The sequence below is a fragment of the Phasianus colchicus genome, chromosome 23 (genome assembly GCF_987193195.1).
Source record: "Phasianus colchicus chromosome 23, bPhaCol1.hap1.1, whole genome shotgun sequence".
NCBI lineage: Eukaryota > Metazoa > Chordata > Aves > Galliformes > Phasianidae > Phasianus > Phasianus colchicus.
In genome coordinates, this window is record NC_143458.1 from 5,066,859 (window position 1) to 5,083,100 (window position 16,242).

General features: G+C 53.6%; 2 protein-coding genes across 9 annotated transcripts in view; one reads left to right on the plus strand and one right to left on the minus strand.

Moving 5' to 3' along the window:
• The window catches only part of OPCML (opioid binding protein/cell adhesion molecule like), a 259,744-nt gene extending 251,692 nt beyond the window's left edge, over positions 1-8,052 (plus strand). For all 6 annotated transcript variants that reach the window (XM_090123389.1, XM_090123388.1, XM_090123390.1 and 3 more), the window contains 5 exons: positions 1,267-1,392; positions 1,552-1,686; positions 1,782-1,902; positions 2,227-2,378; positions 2,571-8,052. In XM_090123389.1, the coding sequence (XP_089979515.1) occupies positions 1,267-1,392; positions 1,552-1,686; positions 1,782-1,902; positions 2,227-2,378; positions 2,571-2,671 (635 nt within the window). In that variant the 3' untranslated portion in view covers positions 2,672-8,052. The remainder of the gene's footprint in view (positions 1-1,266; positions 1,393-1,551; positions 1,687-1,781; positions 1,903-2,226; positions 2,379-2,570) is intronic.
• Positions 8,053-9,467: 1,415 nt separating this feature from the next.
• The window catches only part of LOC116233075 (protein CEPU-1), a 244,951-nt gene continuing 238,176 nt past the window's right edge, over positions 9,468-16,242 (minus strand). For 2 of the 3 annotated variants that reach the window (XM_031599766.2, XM_090123365.1), the window contains exons 5-9: positions 15,361-15,495; positions 14,633-14,753; positions 14,007-14,158; positions 11,829-11,861; positions 9,468-10,288 (exon numbers count right to left, since the gene is read on the minus strand). In XM_031599766.2, the coding sequence (XP_031455626.1) occupies positions 10,188-10,288; positions 11,829-11,861; positions 14,007-14,158; positions 14,633-14,753; positions 15,361-15,495 (542 nt within the window). In that variant the 3' untranslated portion in view covers positions 9,468-10,187. The remainder of the gene's footprint in view (positions 10,289-11,828; positions 11,862-14,006; positions 14,159-14,632; positions 14,754-15,360; positions 15,496-16,242) is intronic. The other variant, XM_031599767.2, reaches the window with a different exon arrangement.

The following is a 16,242-nucleotide window of genomic DNA, read 5'->3' on the forward strand; positions in this document are numbered from 1 at the left end:
GAGCAAAAAGTGCTCTCAGGATGAATTTTAACCCCTGCCAAGGCATGGGAACTGCCAGTAGCTGAGCATCAGCAGGACTGGACCAGGCGGTGTTGCTGGTGGATGGTGGAAGGGTGAAGAGCTCCAAATGCAGTTGATGCCTTATGTAGAGGGGCTGTGTCTCGTGACGTTGTTGGTGACGTGGGACTGGCACTGCCATTGTCCCTATGGAGAGTGAAATCTGCCTGAGAGCATCACTTGGCTGGATGGGTTTATGTGTGCTTTTTGGAGGCTTCTTGGCGCTCACAGCTTAGGCAGAATTCCCCAGTAGAGACTGCCAAAGTCTCTGTGCCCCTCTCAACTACCCCTCCCCTGGAATGCCCCATCCTTTAGGTAGCATGGTTAGGCTGAGATTAGACTTGATGATCTGGAAGGTCTTTTCCAACCTGAACAATTCTATGGTTCTTTGATTCTTGATCTTTATTTTCTATCCGGAACACGATAGGGAGGATGGAGTAGAGGGATCTACCAAGATCCATTTGCACTTGTGCCCATTGCTGGGCACTGTGGGACTGAGGTCTCACATCTGCTATGGCCACGGAGGGCTCATGGGCATTGAGCATGGCATAGCCAGCCTGGAATTTGGTTGAGGGAGAGCCCCTTTGCATTGTTGGATCAGCTCCTAGGGAGTAGCATTCACCAGCCCCAAGGCCTGGAGCACCGGTGAATGGCGTCAGCGAACGGGCTTTAATTGCTTTTTGCTGGGATGGGGATTTATGGGCTTGGAGATTGCCAAGTTATTTATTAGATGGAGTATCAGGGGATAGACTAATATAAATCACAATGGCCGGCACTGAATGGAGCAGACAATCAGTAATTTAGAAAGCTTTAATAAAAATGCTAAGATATGAGAGCTGTTGGCAGTCATAATGAGTTGGTTATCATGGATTGCCCGAAGCGGCAGGGTGGGTGTTTTGGGGCGTGCAGACCCTTCCACGCCAGTTCCAGGTGGCATTTTCCAGGTGCAGGGTTGGTGGCTGGAGGGGAAGTATGGCAGACTCCGGTGTCTTAAGGAGCCCGTATGGGGGTTGCCAGGAGCAACTTCTGTTCTGGAAGGTTGTAGGGGTTGGTTCAGGTTTTCTAGGTTGCCACGTGGTCAATGGGGCCATGTTTTGTGCAGGTCTAAGTGATGTCAGAACAGGGCTGATGGTGGGGAGAGGGCTGGGAATGTTGGTAGGTCCCCATGAGCCTGTGTGCTGACGGTCCCTATGTTGTTGTGTCCTGCAGTCCCCCCTCAGATTGTCAACATCTCATCAGACATCACCGTGAATGAAGGCAGCAGTGTGACCCTCATGTGTTTGGCCTTTGGGAGGCCGGAGCCCACTGTCACATGGCGGCATCTCTCTGGGAAAGGTGAGAGAAGGCTTGGGGACCTGCCTGTGCTGAGTGCCGGGTGCAGGAAATGCCAGCTTGGCAAAGGGATGGAGGATGGCAGGGGCGTGGGGGGATTTATGCGTAGGTTGGTTTGGAGGCTGCTGGAGCTGTTGGTGATGGTGCCCCATTTTATCACAGGGCAAGGCTTCGTGAGCGAGGATGAGTACCTGGAGATCACGGGCATCACACGGGAGCAGTCAGGCGAGTACGAGTGCAGTGCTGTCAATGATGTGGCCGTCCCAGATGTCCGGAAAGTCAAAGTCACTGTCAACTGTAAGTGCATGGAATGGGATCCCTGGCGGGGATGTGGTGGTGGGACAGGCACGTGGTCCATCCTAGGGACATGACATGGCATGGCATCCCCACAGACCCGCCGTACATCTCCAATGCCAAGAACACAGGCGCCTCAGTGGGCCAGAAGGGCATCCTGCAGTGCGAGGCCTCGGCTGTCCCCGTGGCAGAGTTTCAGTGGTTCAAGGAGGACACCAGGTGCGGGTGCATGGAGGATGCAGGGTGGGATGGAAGCAGCCAAGGGATCAGCTTGGAAGGGAGGCCAGGTTCTTCCTGCTATGGAGGATCCAAGACCTCACGGGGATTTTAAGGTCTTTCTCTCCATGATAGTGTGGGTATCCCAGGGACAACCCACGGAGGGAGATGGGACTGGAGATGGAGTGAGGTGCTGCTGGGTGGCACAGTGGGGTGAAGGGTGGACCTCATAAGGCTGTGGGGGGAAGGGAAGGGGTGCCTGGGGCTGTGTTATATTCTTAACCCATGTAAGGCTTTGAGCAGCATCATCTACAACCCCTTGTGCAGGTTAGCAAACGGGCTGGAGGGCGTGCGGATCGAGAGCAAGGGCCGCCTCTCGACGCTGACCTTCTTCAATGTCTCGGAGAAGGACTATGGCAACTACACGTGTGTGGCCACAAACAAGTTGGGCAACACCAATGCCAGCATCATCCTGTACGGTAGGTGCCCCAAATGTCACCAGCATCCCCAAACTGGGAACTTGACTCACTGCTGCCAACCCGCCAAGGGGGGAGAGGGGAATACAAAGGGACAACAGGGAGAAGGCTTCTGTTTGCATGACAACGTGACCTCATCCACTCATCACTGACTTTAATGCTGTCCCTCTTCTCCCTCTTCTCCCCCTGGTGCAGGGCCCGGAGCGGTGCATGACAGTGGCAACGCAGCCTCCCGGGCGGCCGCTGGCCTCTGCCTCTGGGCCACCCTCCTCGCTCGCCTCCTCCTCGACTTTTGATAAGGGAGTGGAGGGTCCCGGGACGGCCGCCCGGGGACTCCTCTCCGTCAGACGGGCACAACGCCGGAGGACGGGGAGCGGCGCCAAAGGGCCGAGGACGGCCACGTCTCCCACCTGCCGGGATCATTCTCGTCGCCAGTTACGCTGTACAGACCCCACCACGTGCCACCAGACTGTCACCCGCCACCGTCGCCTGCCCATCGAAGGGCAATGCTGCACCGAGCCTTGTCTGCCGCCTTGTCCCTCCTTGCATCGAGCCGGCTGCGGGCGATGTGCCCCACGGATGGGGTCCAGCGTGGATGGGGCTCCCCGCTGACACCTGGCAGGCGTCTTGGTGACACCGTGTTGCACACGGGTGTGGTGGGTGGGGGCCACCCGGAGCAGTCGCTGGGGACGTCCATCTCGTCGTCACATTGAGACACCTATGCCCAAACAGACCCTGAAGTTGAAGCCCTGCGTCTGCCTTGCACCGTCTCAGTCCTGAATGTGATCTCTCACCACCAAAGCTCCTCCCAGACCATCTCCTCGCTTCTCCATCCCCCGCTGCTTCCCTTCTGCACTGCAGCCCCTCTGCCCTGTGCCCAAGGATGCGTCTCTGCCCAGAGGAAGCACTTGAGATGCTCACTGAATTTCCAGCTCCTTGCTCAATCTGACAGCGAAAGCACTGCAGCACTGGCACTGGGAGGAGGCACTAACCAACACAGACAAGCACCAGGCAGCAAACAGAGCCCCAGCTGCAGCTCCAACATGCCTGCTGCCACCCCTGTGTGCCAGGAGGGGTGGGACCACAGAGTTCCATCTTATGGGTGCTTCAGGTCTCCCAAGGGCTCTTTCTACACTGTCCAGGCAAATACCTCTGCCTGTCCCAGCAGTGGTGTTTGACCATTTGGAGAAGCTCAGGCTCCACTGGAAAAATAATGGCCGTCAATTTACTACACCTACACAACAAGGACAAGGATGCCCTGGTGTCTCCAGCTTGCTGCTTGCTGAGAGGCTCCTCGGACACCAGAATATGTGCAGTCAGAACCTTCTCTTTGCTTCCTCTAGCTGCCCTGCAATGGTCACCTCAATGGGGCTGTGTTGGTTCTCAGCCCATGGCCCACAGTGCTGCAATGCTCCTTGCATGGGGGGTAACCTCAATCCTTCCTTATGCCCTGGGGCAAGGATGGGAAGCTTTGGGTTTGTACTTCAGGGACAGAACCTCCTATTCAGCTCCAGAGAAGTCCCGCACAGCACTGGACAAAGTGCCAGCAACAAGGGGACAAAACATGATGGTAGCACACCAAGGAAGCACACGATGTCCCCTCCCCTTTACCATAACCTTGTTATCCTGGGGAACTGATGTCTCCCTGCCCTTCCCCCTTCTTTCTCCCTCCAAAAGCAAGATGACTTGAGAGCTGAGGCTGTGTATCTTTTCCCATACAAACTCTGCTGCTGCCCTGTTTTCCATCCTACAGGAAAGAAAGAAAACCCTGGCACAGACCCTGCAATGTGCCACTGCCCTGTCCTCATCCCTTGTCTCTTCTGGGCCTCCTGGGCATTGCACAAACAAGCACACATACAATGCTGCCACGAAAGAAGCAGCAGCTGCAAAATCTGCAGGGATGCTCCTGACCCCACACATGGGACACTAACAGTGACAAAACCCACACAGCCCAAAGGCACCACTCCAGCAATGACCAGGCACACCAGCTTACCTGATGGGCAGGGATGTGGCACGGTGAGCAGTGAGCTGGTCCTGCATTCCCACCAGCATCCCAGGAAGGAGTCATGAGCAGCAGCCTGATCCCATCTGTGTGCATCTCTGTGGAGGCGAGTGGCACCATCGTGGGGGGGCACGGTGGCCCACACATCCTTCCCCATGCTCTTGCTCTGAGCCCCCCCATCCCAACTGGTTGATCCACAGAACAAACGGCCCCTCTCCACCCAGAAGCAAGGCAGAAGCATGCGAATGTGATCCCACCACCGCAGTGACGCATCAACTGCAAGGAAATAGACGTAACCCCCCTGAGTCCTACCTGGCAGCTCCATCTCCCAGCTCTCCAAAACTGCGTGGGACATCCTGATGGGCTGAGTGCCCTGCAATGCTCACGACCACGCTTGGCAAAGGATGGTGTCAGCGGGTGGCCCCTTGCTCATCTTTGCTTCTGGGGCTTTCAGATGCATTCCTGGGGCATGGGAGACGCTTGGCAGTGTCACCCCAGTGCCACCTCCCTGCCCCAATCCAAAGCCCCCCAGCTGGCATACAGCCCTTGCTTGGCACACCGCTCCGGTGCCCTATTTCTCCCTGCAGAAGAAACACTGAACCAGCCCGTGAAACGAGGCCAAAGGCCGTGGCATTGCAGAGACAAGACATGACGACTACCAGATGCCCCGAGGTCACACACAACAGCCTCGGGGCCGCCCCGCGCTCCCCATTCTTCTCTCTCCCCGGGTCGGTTTGGGCTGGCTTCCTTGTCCTCCTCCGTCGGGACGGCGTTCGACTTTCTCGTGCCATGTAACGTGCAGTTGTGAGGAACGTGTTGGCTGTCCGAGGCCGCGGCACTGCCGTGTGGGTGGGTGGCAGAGCCTCGTGCCATCGCCGCTCCCCGCGTGCTCGCCTTGCCGGCGCGCGGTCTCCGAGTTTCCGTCGATCATTGTATTCCAAGGGTGGCTATACTACCTGAGATTTGTGCATGTTACATTGTAGTTGTAACCTTTTCTAATTCGGCAAGAATAAGAGATGGTTGTGATTGTGCAGTGTATCAATAAAGTTTGACGAACTTTGTACCCTCGGGGCATTGCTTCACGGAGCGCACGTGCCATGGGGAGCACGTGGGGCCCCCGTGCACCGTGTTCCATGGTAGCTTCATTCAGCTCCTGGTTGCCCTTGCACTGCTTCCAGCCCCATGGTTTGTCTGGTTCTCAACCAGGCTCCTTGCTCTGTGCCCCGCTGCTATTTGACTCTTCCCTCATCCCTGTCCCCACGTCTGTCCTCTGCTGATGGGACGTGCAGCACAGACAAGCACATACCTATTTAAGGAGCCCTGCAGGGGAACGACCGGCTCTGCTCTGTTCACTCACCTACCTTCAACAGAAGCACCACTGGATTCTTCTTTTTGTTGGCTGTGCCGTCTCATGTGTCATCGTCTCTTAACAACGTTTGCTCCAAAAAACCCATTTCTGTGCAAGGAATGCCACGACAGAGGAAATGCTAACAGTGCTTTGCACCTATCAAGAGGTGACTCCACAAAACACAGGACAGTATGTCTTCATCAACAGACGAAGACTATGGGAAGGGACCTGTGCCTCTTGGGACCGTTTTTCCATCCCTCTGATGGATGCTCTTCAGTGAGAGGCCCTGTTTTCCAGCAGAAACCCCAAAGCTGATCTCTCAGAGCTCTATGTTAAAGGGTAGGAAGGCTGCTGGGAGCACAAGAGCAGCAAGATGGTCTGGGGCAACGCCTGACCCATAAGGGGATTGATTGCTGGCTCTGCACCTCCCTTTGCCTTTCCTGACATGAAGCTGGAAAGCAGTGTCCTCAGAGCATATTGCTGAGCCCTGCAGCCAGCTGTTCCTCACGGTGACAGCCTCCCACAGCCTGCAACCACCTGAGCATATGGCTCTGTCAGGGACACCTTGGCTGTGCTCCTTGGAAAGAAAGGTAAGTGCTTCCCTCAACACACTGGGAGAGGGGTCTGGGATGGGAGGACCACACCTGCTCCAGCACATTCAAATGGATTGGGGCTAGGGCACCACCAAGACTCCAAATAGCTCACCTCAACCATGACCATGGAGGTGGAAATCACCCAGCTGGGCCATCCCTCATCTGTGCACATCTCTATGGGTGATACAATGGTGACACTGTCCCCTTGCTCTCTGTTGCTCTATTAGCAGCCTCTTACATGCCTCTTAGGGAAAAACACCAGCTGCATGTACAACCTGCAATACCAAATCAGGTTGTAGCCATCCCCCATGCAAAACTCTTGGACTTCTTGGTGTGGTTGGTAAAAGGGCGACAAGCACCAGTCATTGGGATGCAGTGTTAAGAAGGAAGAGCCATCCAGAAGGGAACGAGCCCTTGCTCCTCCCTTTTTTGGACACTTTAGGCCTCTCCTGAGTGCAGTTTTGCTGTGTCACAACCAAGAAGAGCAATGGAGGGACAGTGAGAGACAGCCTGACACACTCCTTTCTCTTTGCTGTGGCCCCAGAACAGAGGGCTTCCCTTTGTGCTCCGCATCATCACTTCCTGCAAGGCAAGAATCACAGCTAACACACTGGGAAACCTGTGGCACAAGCAATAAACCCTGTCCTGAACAACAAGCACAAGTGGGCTCCTTTCACAACACACAGGAAAGCATCACTAACACCTGGACCACAACTACATCCAGAGGGAGCGAGGGCATCTTTCAGGCCATGACACTCATCTACTTTCACTGAGAGACACAAATAAATATGTATCTAAATAAATACAGAAACACACCCATAAAACAGCATCTGTCTCTCTCTCCAACTTATTCTGCAATGCTCAAACCCTGGCACCGTGTGCCCTCTGACCTACAGCACTGAAAATTTCAGGATTTCAAAAATAAAGGGAGGAGCCCCATTAATCCAGATCCATCCTTTGGAGGTGGACAGGGTCCCTCCCTCACCTGCCAGGCTTGCCTTGCCACAGCCAACTTTCTTTTCCTGAAAGCCAACAGCCATGCTCTGCTCCATCTCCTCCCCCAGGAGAAGCACAGACACATCTGTGGCTGTGGCACAACAAATGTGGCCATAGCAGTTCCTACAAAGCCATCGCCGTGGCTCTAGCACTGTGGTTGGCACTGATCCCCTTTTTCTCTGCCATTCTGATTCCAGGATGCAGAAAGCTGCATGCAACTGGCCATCTTGCCCTGGAATAGCAATTAAATGCCACGAGCCCGTGGGGAAATGCACGGTAATGGGATGCCTTTGCAACCCCTGCCAACAGCCCATCCTTTGGGATAAAGCCCACGTACTATGGGCCCTTCTGTTCCCATGGGGACAGTATTTGCCACCGAGAGAGAAGACACAAGCAACCCTGGGGCTCACAGCAAGTCCCTTTGGAGATTTTCCCCTGGGCCTTGCGCCCACTGCACTGTCAGTGATGGGGCACTGGTGCCCACAGTGACAGCAAGGGACAAAGACCCTCGCTTAGGGCAGGGTCCCCTGAAGGATGGGAACAACAGAACACTTTGCAAATGCCGCTGGCCACAATCAGCCCAAAGGTGCATTGGGCACTGTGCACACAGGGGTGGGGGTCTCTGTTCCCTACCTTTTCTCCCCGTCCTCGAGGGATGCTCCAACCTCAGGTCCCCACATGCTGCCCGGGGCCGGGAGATGCAGCGCCGTCATTTCACAACACCTCGCTATCCTCTCTGCTCTCTCTTTCTCCCTTCTCCCTGCCTACTTCTTGGGCTGCACAAACTCAGAGGAGGAAAAAATAAAATATTAAAAGCCCTGCAATCGTTACAGACCAGCTCTGATTCTCACACAACACACAATGTGCCAGGTGGAGCCCACACGCCTTGAGAGGCCGGTGGCTACAGTGAAAGCTGAAGACTCGATGTACCAAAGACTCTTCTGAAAATCAACAACACCCCTCCACATACCAACAGAGACCGACACCAGCTCACCAACAGCAAGGTTTCACCAACACCCAGAAACTCACTTGTGACCTTCACGGCCGCACCGCATCACCTCCAACACCGCTGGGGACCCAATCAGCTCACCCAAGCCCTCCATGTACTCACCGAAGCCTTACCTTATGTCGCATCCCATCTGGGCTCAGCGCTGACACCCTCCTGCTGCTCCATCCTTTTCCTGCAGCTGATCACTGCTCCCTCCCTCCCTCCATCCCAGCACCCCTCCCCGTGCCCAGCGGCCGCGGCGGGGGCAATGAGCACCACAAGCAGACGGAGCGGCCACATGGAACAATCGTTTTAATGGATAGAGGCAGAGAGAGCCCCCTCGCCGCCCGCCCGCCGTGCCCCCGCCTCGCTGTCGGCCGCGGAGAAGGAAGGGAAACCAAAGGAGGAAAAGAAACTGCAGGAGAGACCCCCCACCAGTGAAAAATAAAGCGAGTTGTTGAGGTGTCCCACCCTCCCCCCCTCAAATTTCAGCCGGTGGCTCAGCGGCGGGTGCCGATTGCTTCGCCTTCTTTTATATATATATATATATATATATATATACACACACACACACACGCACACACCCACACACATATACATATATATATATATATAAATGAAACTGAGCTATATAGATCTGCATCTATGTCCATCCCTCGGTTCGCTTTATTCCACCACCAAGAGCCGGGGCTGGGCTGCGCAGCACAGGGTGACGGAGAGGGACCCCAGTCCCCATGCAGCACCTGTGTCCCATTGTCCCCAGACAGCCGAGGGCAGAAAGGTGATGGGACCTGGGCACGTGCGGAGCGAGAACCTCTCCTCATCTCACGGAGGACCAATACACACCTAACTCCATATACAGCATGCAGTAATGGCAGCGGAAGGACCCTGCTGGGAACTGTGGCTAGAACGCTAACCAAAAAAAAAAAAATTATATATATATATATATATGTATATTTATATATACTGTATATATATATCCCATAAAAAGATTCGGCGTCTCCCTTCGCCTTGATGTGTGGAGGAACTGTTTGTATGGCCGTGGTCCTGGCCGGGTGAGGGGTCTCAGCACGGGGCTCCTGCTCCTCGCCCAGGGACAAGCCAGCACCATCCTCCTTGGAAACACACTTCTCCTCTCCGCTTGCTCTCTCGTTCCTGGTTTTGATTCTTTTTTTTTTTTTTTTTTTTTTTTTTTTGCATCTTTGTTTTTTAGGAACTAAGAGTTCTAGGCTCGTATCAGAAAATATAATTAATAAAATTAACCCTTATCATTCACGATGTCCGCATGGCGTACGATGAACGTGGCTCGGCACTGCTCTCCTTCCTCCCTTTCCGTTCGTGGCGGTGTGGTGTAACTGTTGAAGATCTATATATCTATACATATATATATATATGTATATGTGGATATATATATATATATTTCGGAACACAAATGGCGGCACAGTCCATGAGAAGACGGGGAAATCTCGGCGAAGAAAAAAACCTGCGCATACGGACGGAGGGGCTCCAGGTGAGCGGGGATGGTGAGGGGACCAGGGCTGTCCCATCCCCACACTGACCCATAGCAGAGAACGACGAAACGGGGCAGAAGAAGGGGCAGGCGAAAAAAATAACCAGAGGAAAGAAAAAGACTCAGTCGCGTTGCGTCTTCAGCAGGAAGCCTTGGATAATTTTTTTTTTTTTTTCCCCTCCTTTCCAAATTCCCTTTGAATTATTATTATTATTATTATTAATTTTTTTTTTTTTTTTGCATGTTTTTCCTCTCTCCCCCTCCCCCAGAAGGCCTGGCCGGACAACTCTCTCAATTCTTATGATTATTTTCAGAAACAGTGAATACATCTTCTTCCTCTCCTTTCTGCTGTGGTGGTCGTGGCCGCCTCGGGGCTCAGAACTGGCGGGCGAGCTGGGCGAGCGGCAGGGCCAGCAGCCAGGCACAGCTGCCTCGCCGCCACGCACCGCTGTTGCCATCGTGCACTGCACCAGGGCCTGCGGGGGGAGAAACACCCGCATTGTTAGCTGTAGGGAATGGAGGGGGGAGAAAATAATGCTGCTTTGGGCCCCGGTGCTATTACAAACACTGGGGGTCACCACTGAGAGCTGCATGGTGCAGCCATTCCCATCCTTGGGTTTGGGACATGAACCCCACCACGGTCCTGTGCTGGTTCCCATTTCCCATCTCCAACCTATCTTGGATGCAAAACCACTAAGCAACCTCCTCCAGCTCCTCCAGATGTTCTTTGAACTTGGAGGCAATAGCTTTCACCCAGCAACACCAAAAGTACCACTAAGGAATTGGACTCAATCCTCCGACCTGGGATATCATATAACACTGTAATTCCATAACTCTATGACTCCATGATGACTCTATGATTCTATAAAAACCACCCAGGAGATGGATGATGAGGTGCTGGCAGAGGATGCCTAGAGAAGCAGTGGGTGCCTCGTGTCTTGAGGTGCCCAAGGCCATGGATGGGGCCCTGGGCAGTCTGAGCTGGTAGGAGGCAACCAGCCCATGGTGGAGGTTGGTCCCTTCCAACCCAAACCATTCAATGATTCCATGTGCAGCACTGCACCCAGCTCCTGGTGGCACTCAGCCTCCCCAGAGCCACCTTATGTCTCTCTGCAGGAAGGATGAAGTGGGTTGTAAGGAACAGAGACCCCCATGTTTAGGCAGACAGGTGAGGATCTCAAAATATGCCATGCAGAAGGGCTCCCAAGTTGGTGTTTTTTGGCAGAAACACCCCAAACTGTCCTGCCCAAGTGGGACCATGTGGGAGGATCAGATCAGTTCTCACTTTTGTAATCCTGAGACATGTCCCCTCACTCAGGGCACTGAGGACCACTCTCCATTTGGTCTCCCTTTTGCAGCATACTCTAGCACCCCTACAGACACCACTAACCACAAAGCCCCAAATCATGGTGGGACTAACAGGCTGGGCACTGGGCAGCTCTGGAGGCAAAAGCAGCTCCGTGCTGCCTCCAACTCTTCCCAGTATCTTGAGGTCATCCCCATGCCAGCTACTAAGTGCACTATGAATGGAGCCACGTGGCTGCAGAACCCCAGATCAGGATGGCAGTGGTCCCCAGGGCAAGCGATCGATCGATCGGTAAGAGCAGCAATGCAAGGAAGAGCACCCCTACCACATCCCGAGGGAAAAAAAAAAGGCACTAAAGCAACACTAAAAGCATCCTAGAGGAAGAAGGACTGGCTGCAGCACCATTGGGCAACAGGACCACGAAGCCATCCCTGCCTGCATCCTGGAGACAGGGGGAAGAGAGCAGTGGAGGGGACAGTGGGGACGTGGCATGCAGAGGTGGGAGGTGGGCATGTTAAAGACCCAAACAGAAATGCAGCTATGTGGCTACAGTTAAGCAGCAATGGGGAAGCCACGAGCAGCCCCAAAGTTATCACTGCAAGAGCTGGAGCAATGGGGTTTAGGGGAGCTGCTCCCTGGACATTGCTGGAGGGACCCATGGGGACACGGAGCGGGGGGACTGCTGGCATTGCAGGCTCATAGTTACTGACCTTTCCAGGGTGTCAGAGCGGTTGTTGTCTCTTCTAAAAATCAAAGAACAAGTCAAGGTTAAGGCACAGAGGCAATGGCAGGCTCAAGGTGCTTTGCTCAGCCTGCTCTTGGCATGGGAAAATGCATGGTCATGATGGTTATAGGGCCTCTGTCCTCCATCCATGTGGAACTTCCTGGGTGGTTTTATTGCAAACCCTCTGGGAATCCACATGGACTGCACAAAAGGGGAGCAGTAGAGAGCTCTTTTTTTTTTTTTTTTTTTTTTCTGACTCAAGAGAATTATTTGATTCCAGAGCACTTCATCACATTAAAGACAGCATCAAATGAGCCGCTGAATTAGGTGGAAGGCCTGTAATAAGAATTGCTACGTGTTAGATAAAGCACCAGTTGACCTTCCTGAAAAAACAGATTAAGGAAAGGATTACAAGATGTATTCTACACTATCCTCAGTCGCAAGGCACTGGAAACGTCAATGTGCTGGTGTGGATTAAAGCTCCATTTTTGGGAGGAGAACCCTGAATAGTTCACTCAGCCTCAAGGAAGAGGGGACACACACAAAACTGTCCCCCAAAACCACACAGATTGGACATTTCTCCTGCAACAGGTAGCACAGCACATCACTGGGAATCCTAAGGGGATTTGGCTCCCAGCAGGGCTGCACACAAGGTGAGGGGCCACGTTCCCATCATGGCATGAGTCGTTCCAAGTGTCTTTAATGGAAGAAAATCCAGTAACTGGCAGCTCTCATTAAACCAGCAGCAGAGAAAGTCCTTCTTAACTCGGAGGCTTCTTGCCCAGCCTGCACTGTGCAACCCTCGAATGGGGTCCCAGGATATGTGAGATGTTCATCCCATAAGCCAATACAGAGGTTAAAATCACACAGGTGCCCAGGCCATGTGGGACACTCAGTCCCCAGGGCAGGACAGCATGGACAGAGCCGTGTGTCCCCGAGGTGTCCTCTCCCTCTCCCTGAAAAATGGTTTCATTGGTGACCAAAATTACCAGAAAGCCCAATGGGGAAGAAGCTGAAATTGTTTCTAAGCAACCCTAATGAAGGCTTAACAGCCAGGTAACAACTAATGTCTGTCACTTACAGCACTGAGTTTTTCCTGCAGGAGTGACTGTGATGCTCATTAACACCCAAGGTTGGAGCTACCTGGGGGCTGTGGGCACAGCCCTGAGCAGTGAGGGAAAGAGATCTGTGGGGAAACTCAATGCTGGTACCCACAGAAGATGAGGATGCAAGCAGCACACAGGTGCTCACTGAGCCCAACATGTGTAAAGGAGCAGACATGTGATGGGCAGTGCCTTCTGCACAGATACATGGGGGGACAGCAGGAAAGAGAGACTACATTTCCAGAGATGTCTTCCCAGCTGCCCTGCTGGCACAAGGTGCTAATTGCAGTCTTGTTTTCCTTTTCCTAATCACTGCACACCTACAATCATTGCATACCTACAAGAGCAGTGTCCTGCTCTACCACAACCCTGCCTTTCCTGCGGAAGAGGGGTCTCTTGTAACCTCTCCAGGCTTAATTAAATAATTCACACATGCTAGGAAAGGGTTTGCAATGCCAGGAGCAAGTTGGTGCTTTCCATTAAACCCTCTTAGAAGTGATTAATTCCATCCTGTGGTTTGTTTAATGTGGGCTGCTATTAATGTCATCCGTGGACACTGCTACCCATGGGCAGGAATGCCACACTGTGCCTCCCCTGGGTTTCCCCCTCGGTGTCCCCAGCACAAGGTGATGTAGAAGAGGTGGACAATGATGCACTTTGCACACAACTGCTGCAAATCCAAAGTGGGCCCAGAACTGAGTGAGGACAGGTCATAATGAAGAATGATGCTGGGATAGTGGTCCCCAAGCCCTGCTTCTCCTTGTCATCTGCCAGAGCAAAGCAATGGAAACCTGCAGCTAGACCCTTGCTTTGCACTGATGCCCAAACACAGCAACAGTGCCCAACACCTCTAAGCAGTGCCCAGTCAGGAGGGTGGTTTGGAGGTTTCAATGCTTCCCCTGTGCTCACCACAGCCTCTGACCCACGCTCTGGGTTAGAAAGGATGAGTAGGAACATGCATCACTCCAGAAGCCCCAGCTTTCCACTGCAGGTCTTGCACACTGGTGGTCACTCCGTTAAGCTGTGCCCGGTCCCCATCCCAGCCCCTCAGTGCTGCTCACCATAAAGGATCATGCTGGCGTTGGTGTTTCCTAGCTGGTTGGAGGCCACGCAGGTGTAGTTGCCGTAGTCCTGCTCAGAGACGTTGAAGAAAGTCAGTCGGGAGAAGAAGGCTTTGTTTTCCACCTTCAGCCCTTTCTGTCCTTCAGCCAGCCTGGGAGGAGAGCAGAAGGGGTGAAGATGGCACCCAGAAAGAAGCACCCCCTTATGATTTAGGATGAGAGGTACTGCCCTTAAGTTGCATCATGAGAGGTTCAGGGTGGATATTAAGAACTATTTCTTCTCTGACAGTGATGCTGCTCTGCCCAGCTGCCCGGGGGTAGGGGGGGGGTCATCGTCCCTGGGGTTGACTTCCAGAGCAGTGGGGATGTGGCACTGAGGGACGTGGGCAGTGGGCACGGTGGGATGGGGTTGTTGGACTGGTGATCTCAAGAGGTCTTTTTCAACCTGAATGATTTTATGATTCTATGGTTCTATGAGTCCCAACCTATAGGTGTTGGAAGGTCCTGAATCTACGTTGGCTTTGCTCTGTGGGTTTTTGGGGATGACAGCAAAGCATGAGAGGGGGAGAGGGGGGGGAAGGGTCAGTGTGTGGCTCCCACCCCCATGGGGCACCCCAGGCTCTTACCGCTTGTCATCTTTGTACCACTGGAAGTCAGCGGAGGGGACGGCAGAGGCTTCACACATCAGGATGCCCTTCTGCCCCACTGGCACACCGGTGCTCTTCGCATCCGAGATGTACGGCGGGTCTGTGGGGAGGACGGAGCCGGGGGTTGGTGCCTCCCACCTCTCTCTCCTTTTCTTTCCCCATCTCGTGGAAGGAGAAAAATCATCTCCAAGCTTATGCCCAGCTCCTGCAACTCTTGTTCTGCTATCCAAAAGGGTTGGGCAGATGGGGGACCCAAACCACATCCCTGCATCCTCCAAGGACCAGCGCTCCCTGGCTCTCCCTGATGTCCAAAAGCTCCAGGGGTGGCCAGAGTGGAGTTCTGGGGAGGTTGGAAGGTTTCACTTCTGTCTACGAGCACAAACAGTGCTGCTTTCTTCCTCTTTCTCCTCTTTTTTCAAAACGAAGAAATGCCTATTTACTGCTCACTTCCCTCCTCTCCCCTGAGGTTATCAGCACAGCATCTCACCACAGGCAGAAAACTCAGGTTGATGGAGACAGCTGAGGAGGAGGTGGAAAAAAATGGAGCTTGAAAAAAAAAAAAAGGGGAATAAAAGGGCAAAGCACCACCTGCTTGGAAACCTGCTGCTGCCAGGCTGGGCGGTGGGACCAAAGGCAGGTGAATGCTGCATCTCCTCGGGGTGGGACAAAGTGGCCCTGGGCTGTCCCTGCATCCCACAGCTACTCACAGTTGACGGTGACTTTGACTCGCTGGACGACAGGCGCAGCCACGTCGTTGGAGGCACTGCACTCGTACTCGCCCGACTGCTCCCGTGTGATGCCTGTGATCTCCAGGTACTCGTCCTCACTGATGAAGCCCACAGCTGTTGGATGGAGGGAGTGGGCTGTGAGTGAGGGGGGGCACGGTGAGCCCATGCCCAACCTGTGGTCACCAGCTGGACCACGCTGTCACCATTGGTCACCATGCTGTCGCATCCATTCACTACAAGAAACCCCTGCTACACAGGTGCCAGATGCACTGGTCCCAGCCCCACTGACAGCATCACTTGCTGTGTATTAATGTCCCCAATCTGTGCAGGATGGGCATGGGGTTTTCATCCCCCCCCATCTTCCCGCCCCGAGGTGCTGCTGGACTCTCCCCGAAGCCTCCCTCTGATCTTTCAGCTTCACTGAATCGCAGCCAGCTTACTCCTACACCATCAGTACCAACACTGCCCTTCAGCTGAAGGGCTCTATCCCTCTCCCCATGCCACTCTATGCTCAAAACCATCCAGCTCCTCCAGCGTGGAGACCTTACAACAGACACCGAGTTACACAAAGAACCACAGCAATCAGGATGCTCCAAAGAAGGAGCACCCCAGGAACCACCAGCCCCAGATGGGGAGGTGGCATCTTCCTCCCTTCCCTGACACTTCCCCATTGCCTTTCTCAGCTCTCCTGCAGCTCAGACGCGATAATTACAGCACGAAGCATCTCCACGACCAGTGTCACACTTAATATTCCTATAAATTTTAAACGGTAGTCCTTGGTACATATGTGTGGCAATTGGTATCATATTTTAATTAAGCTTGCCCTACACCATCTGAAATTAATAATAGCTCGAATTACCA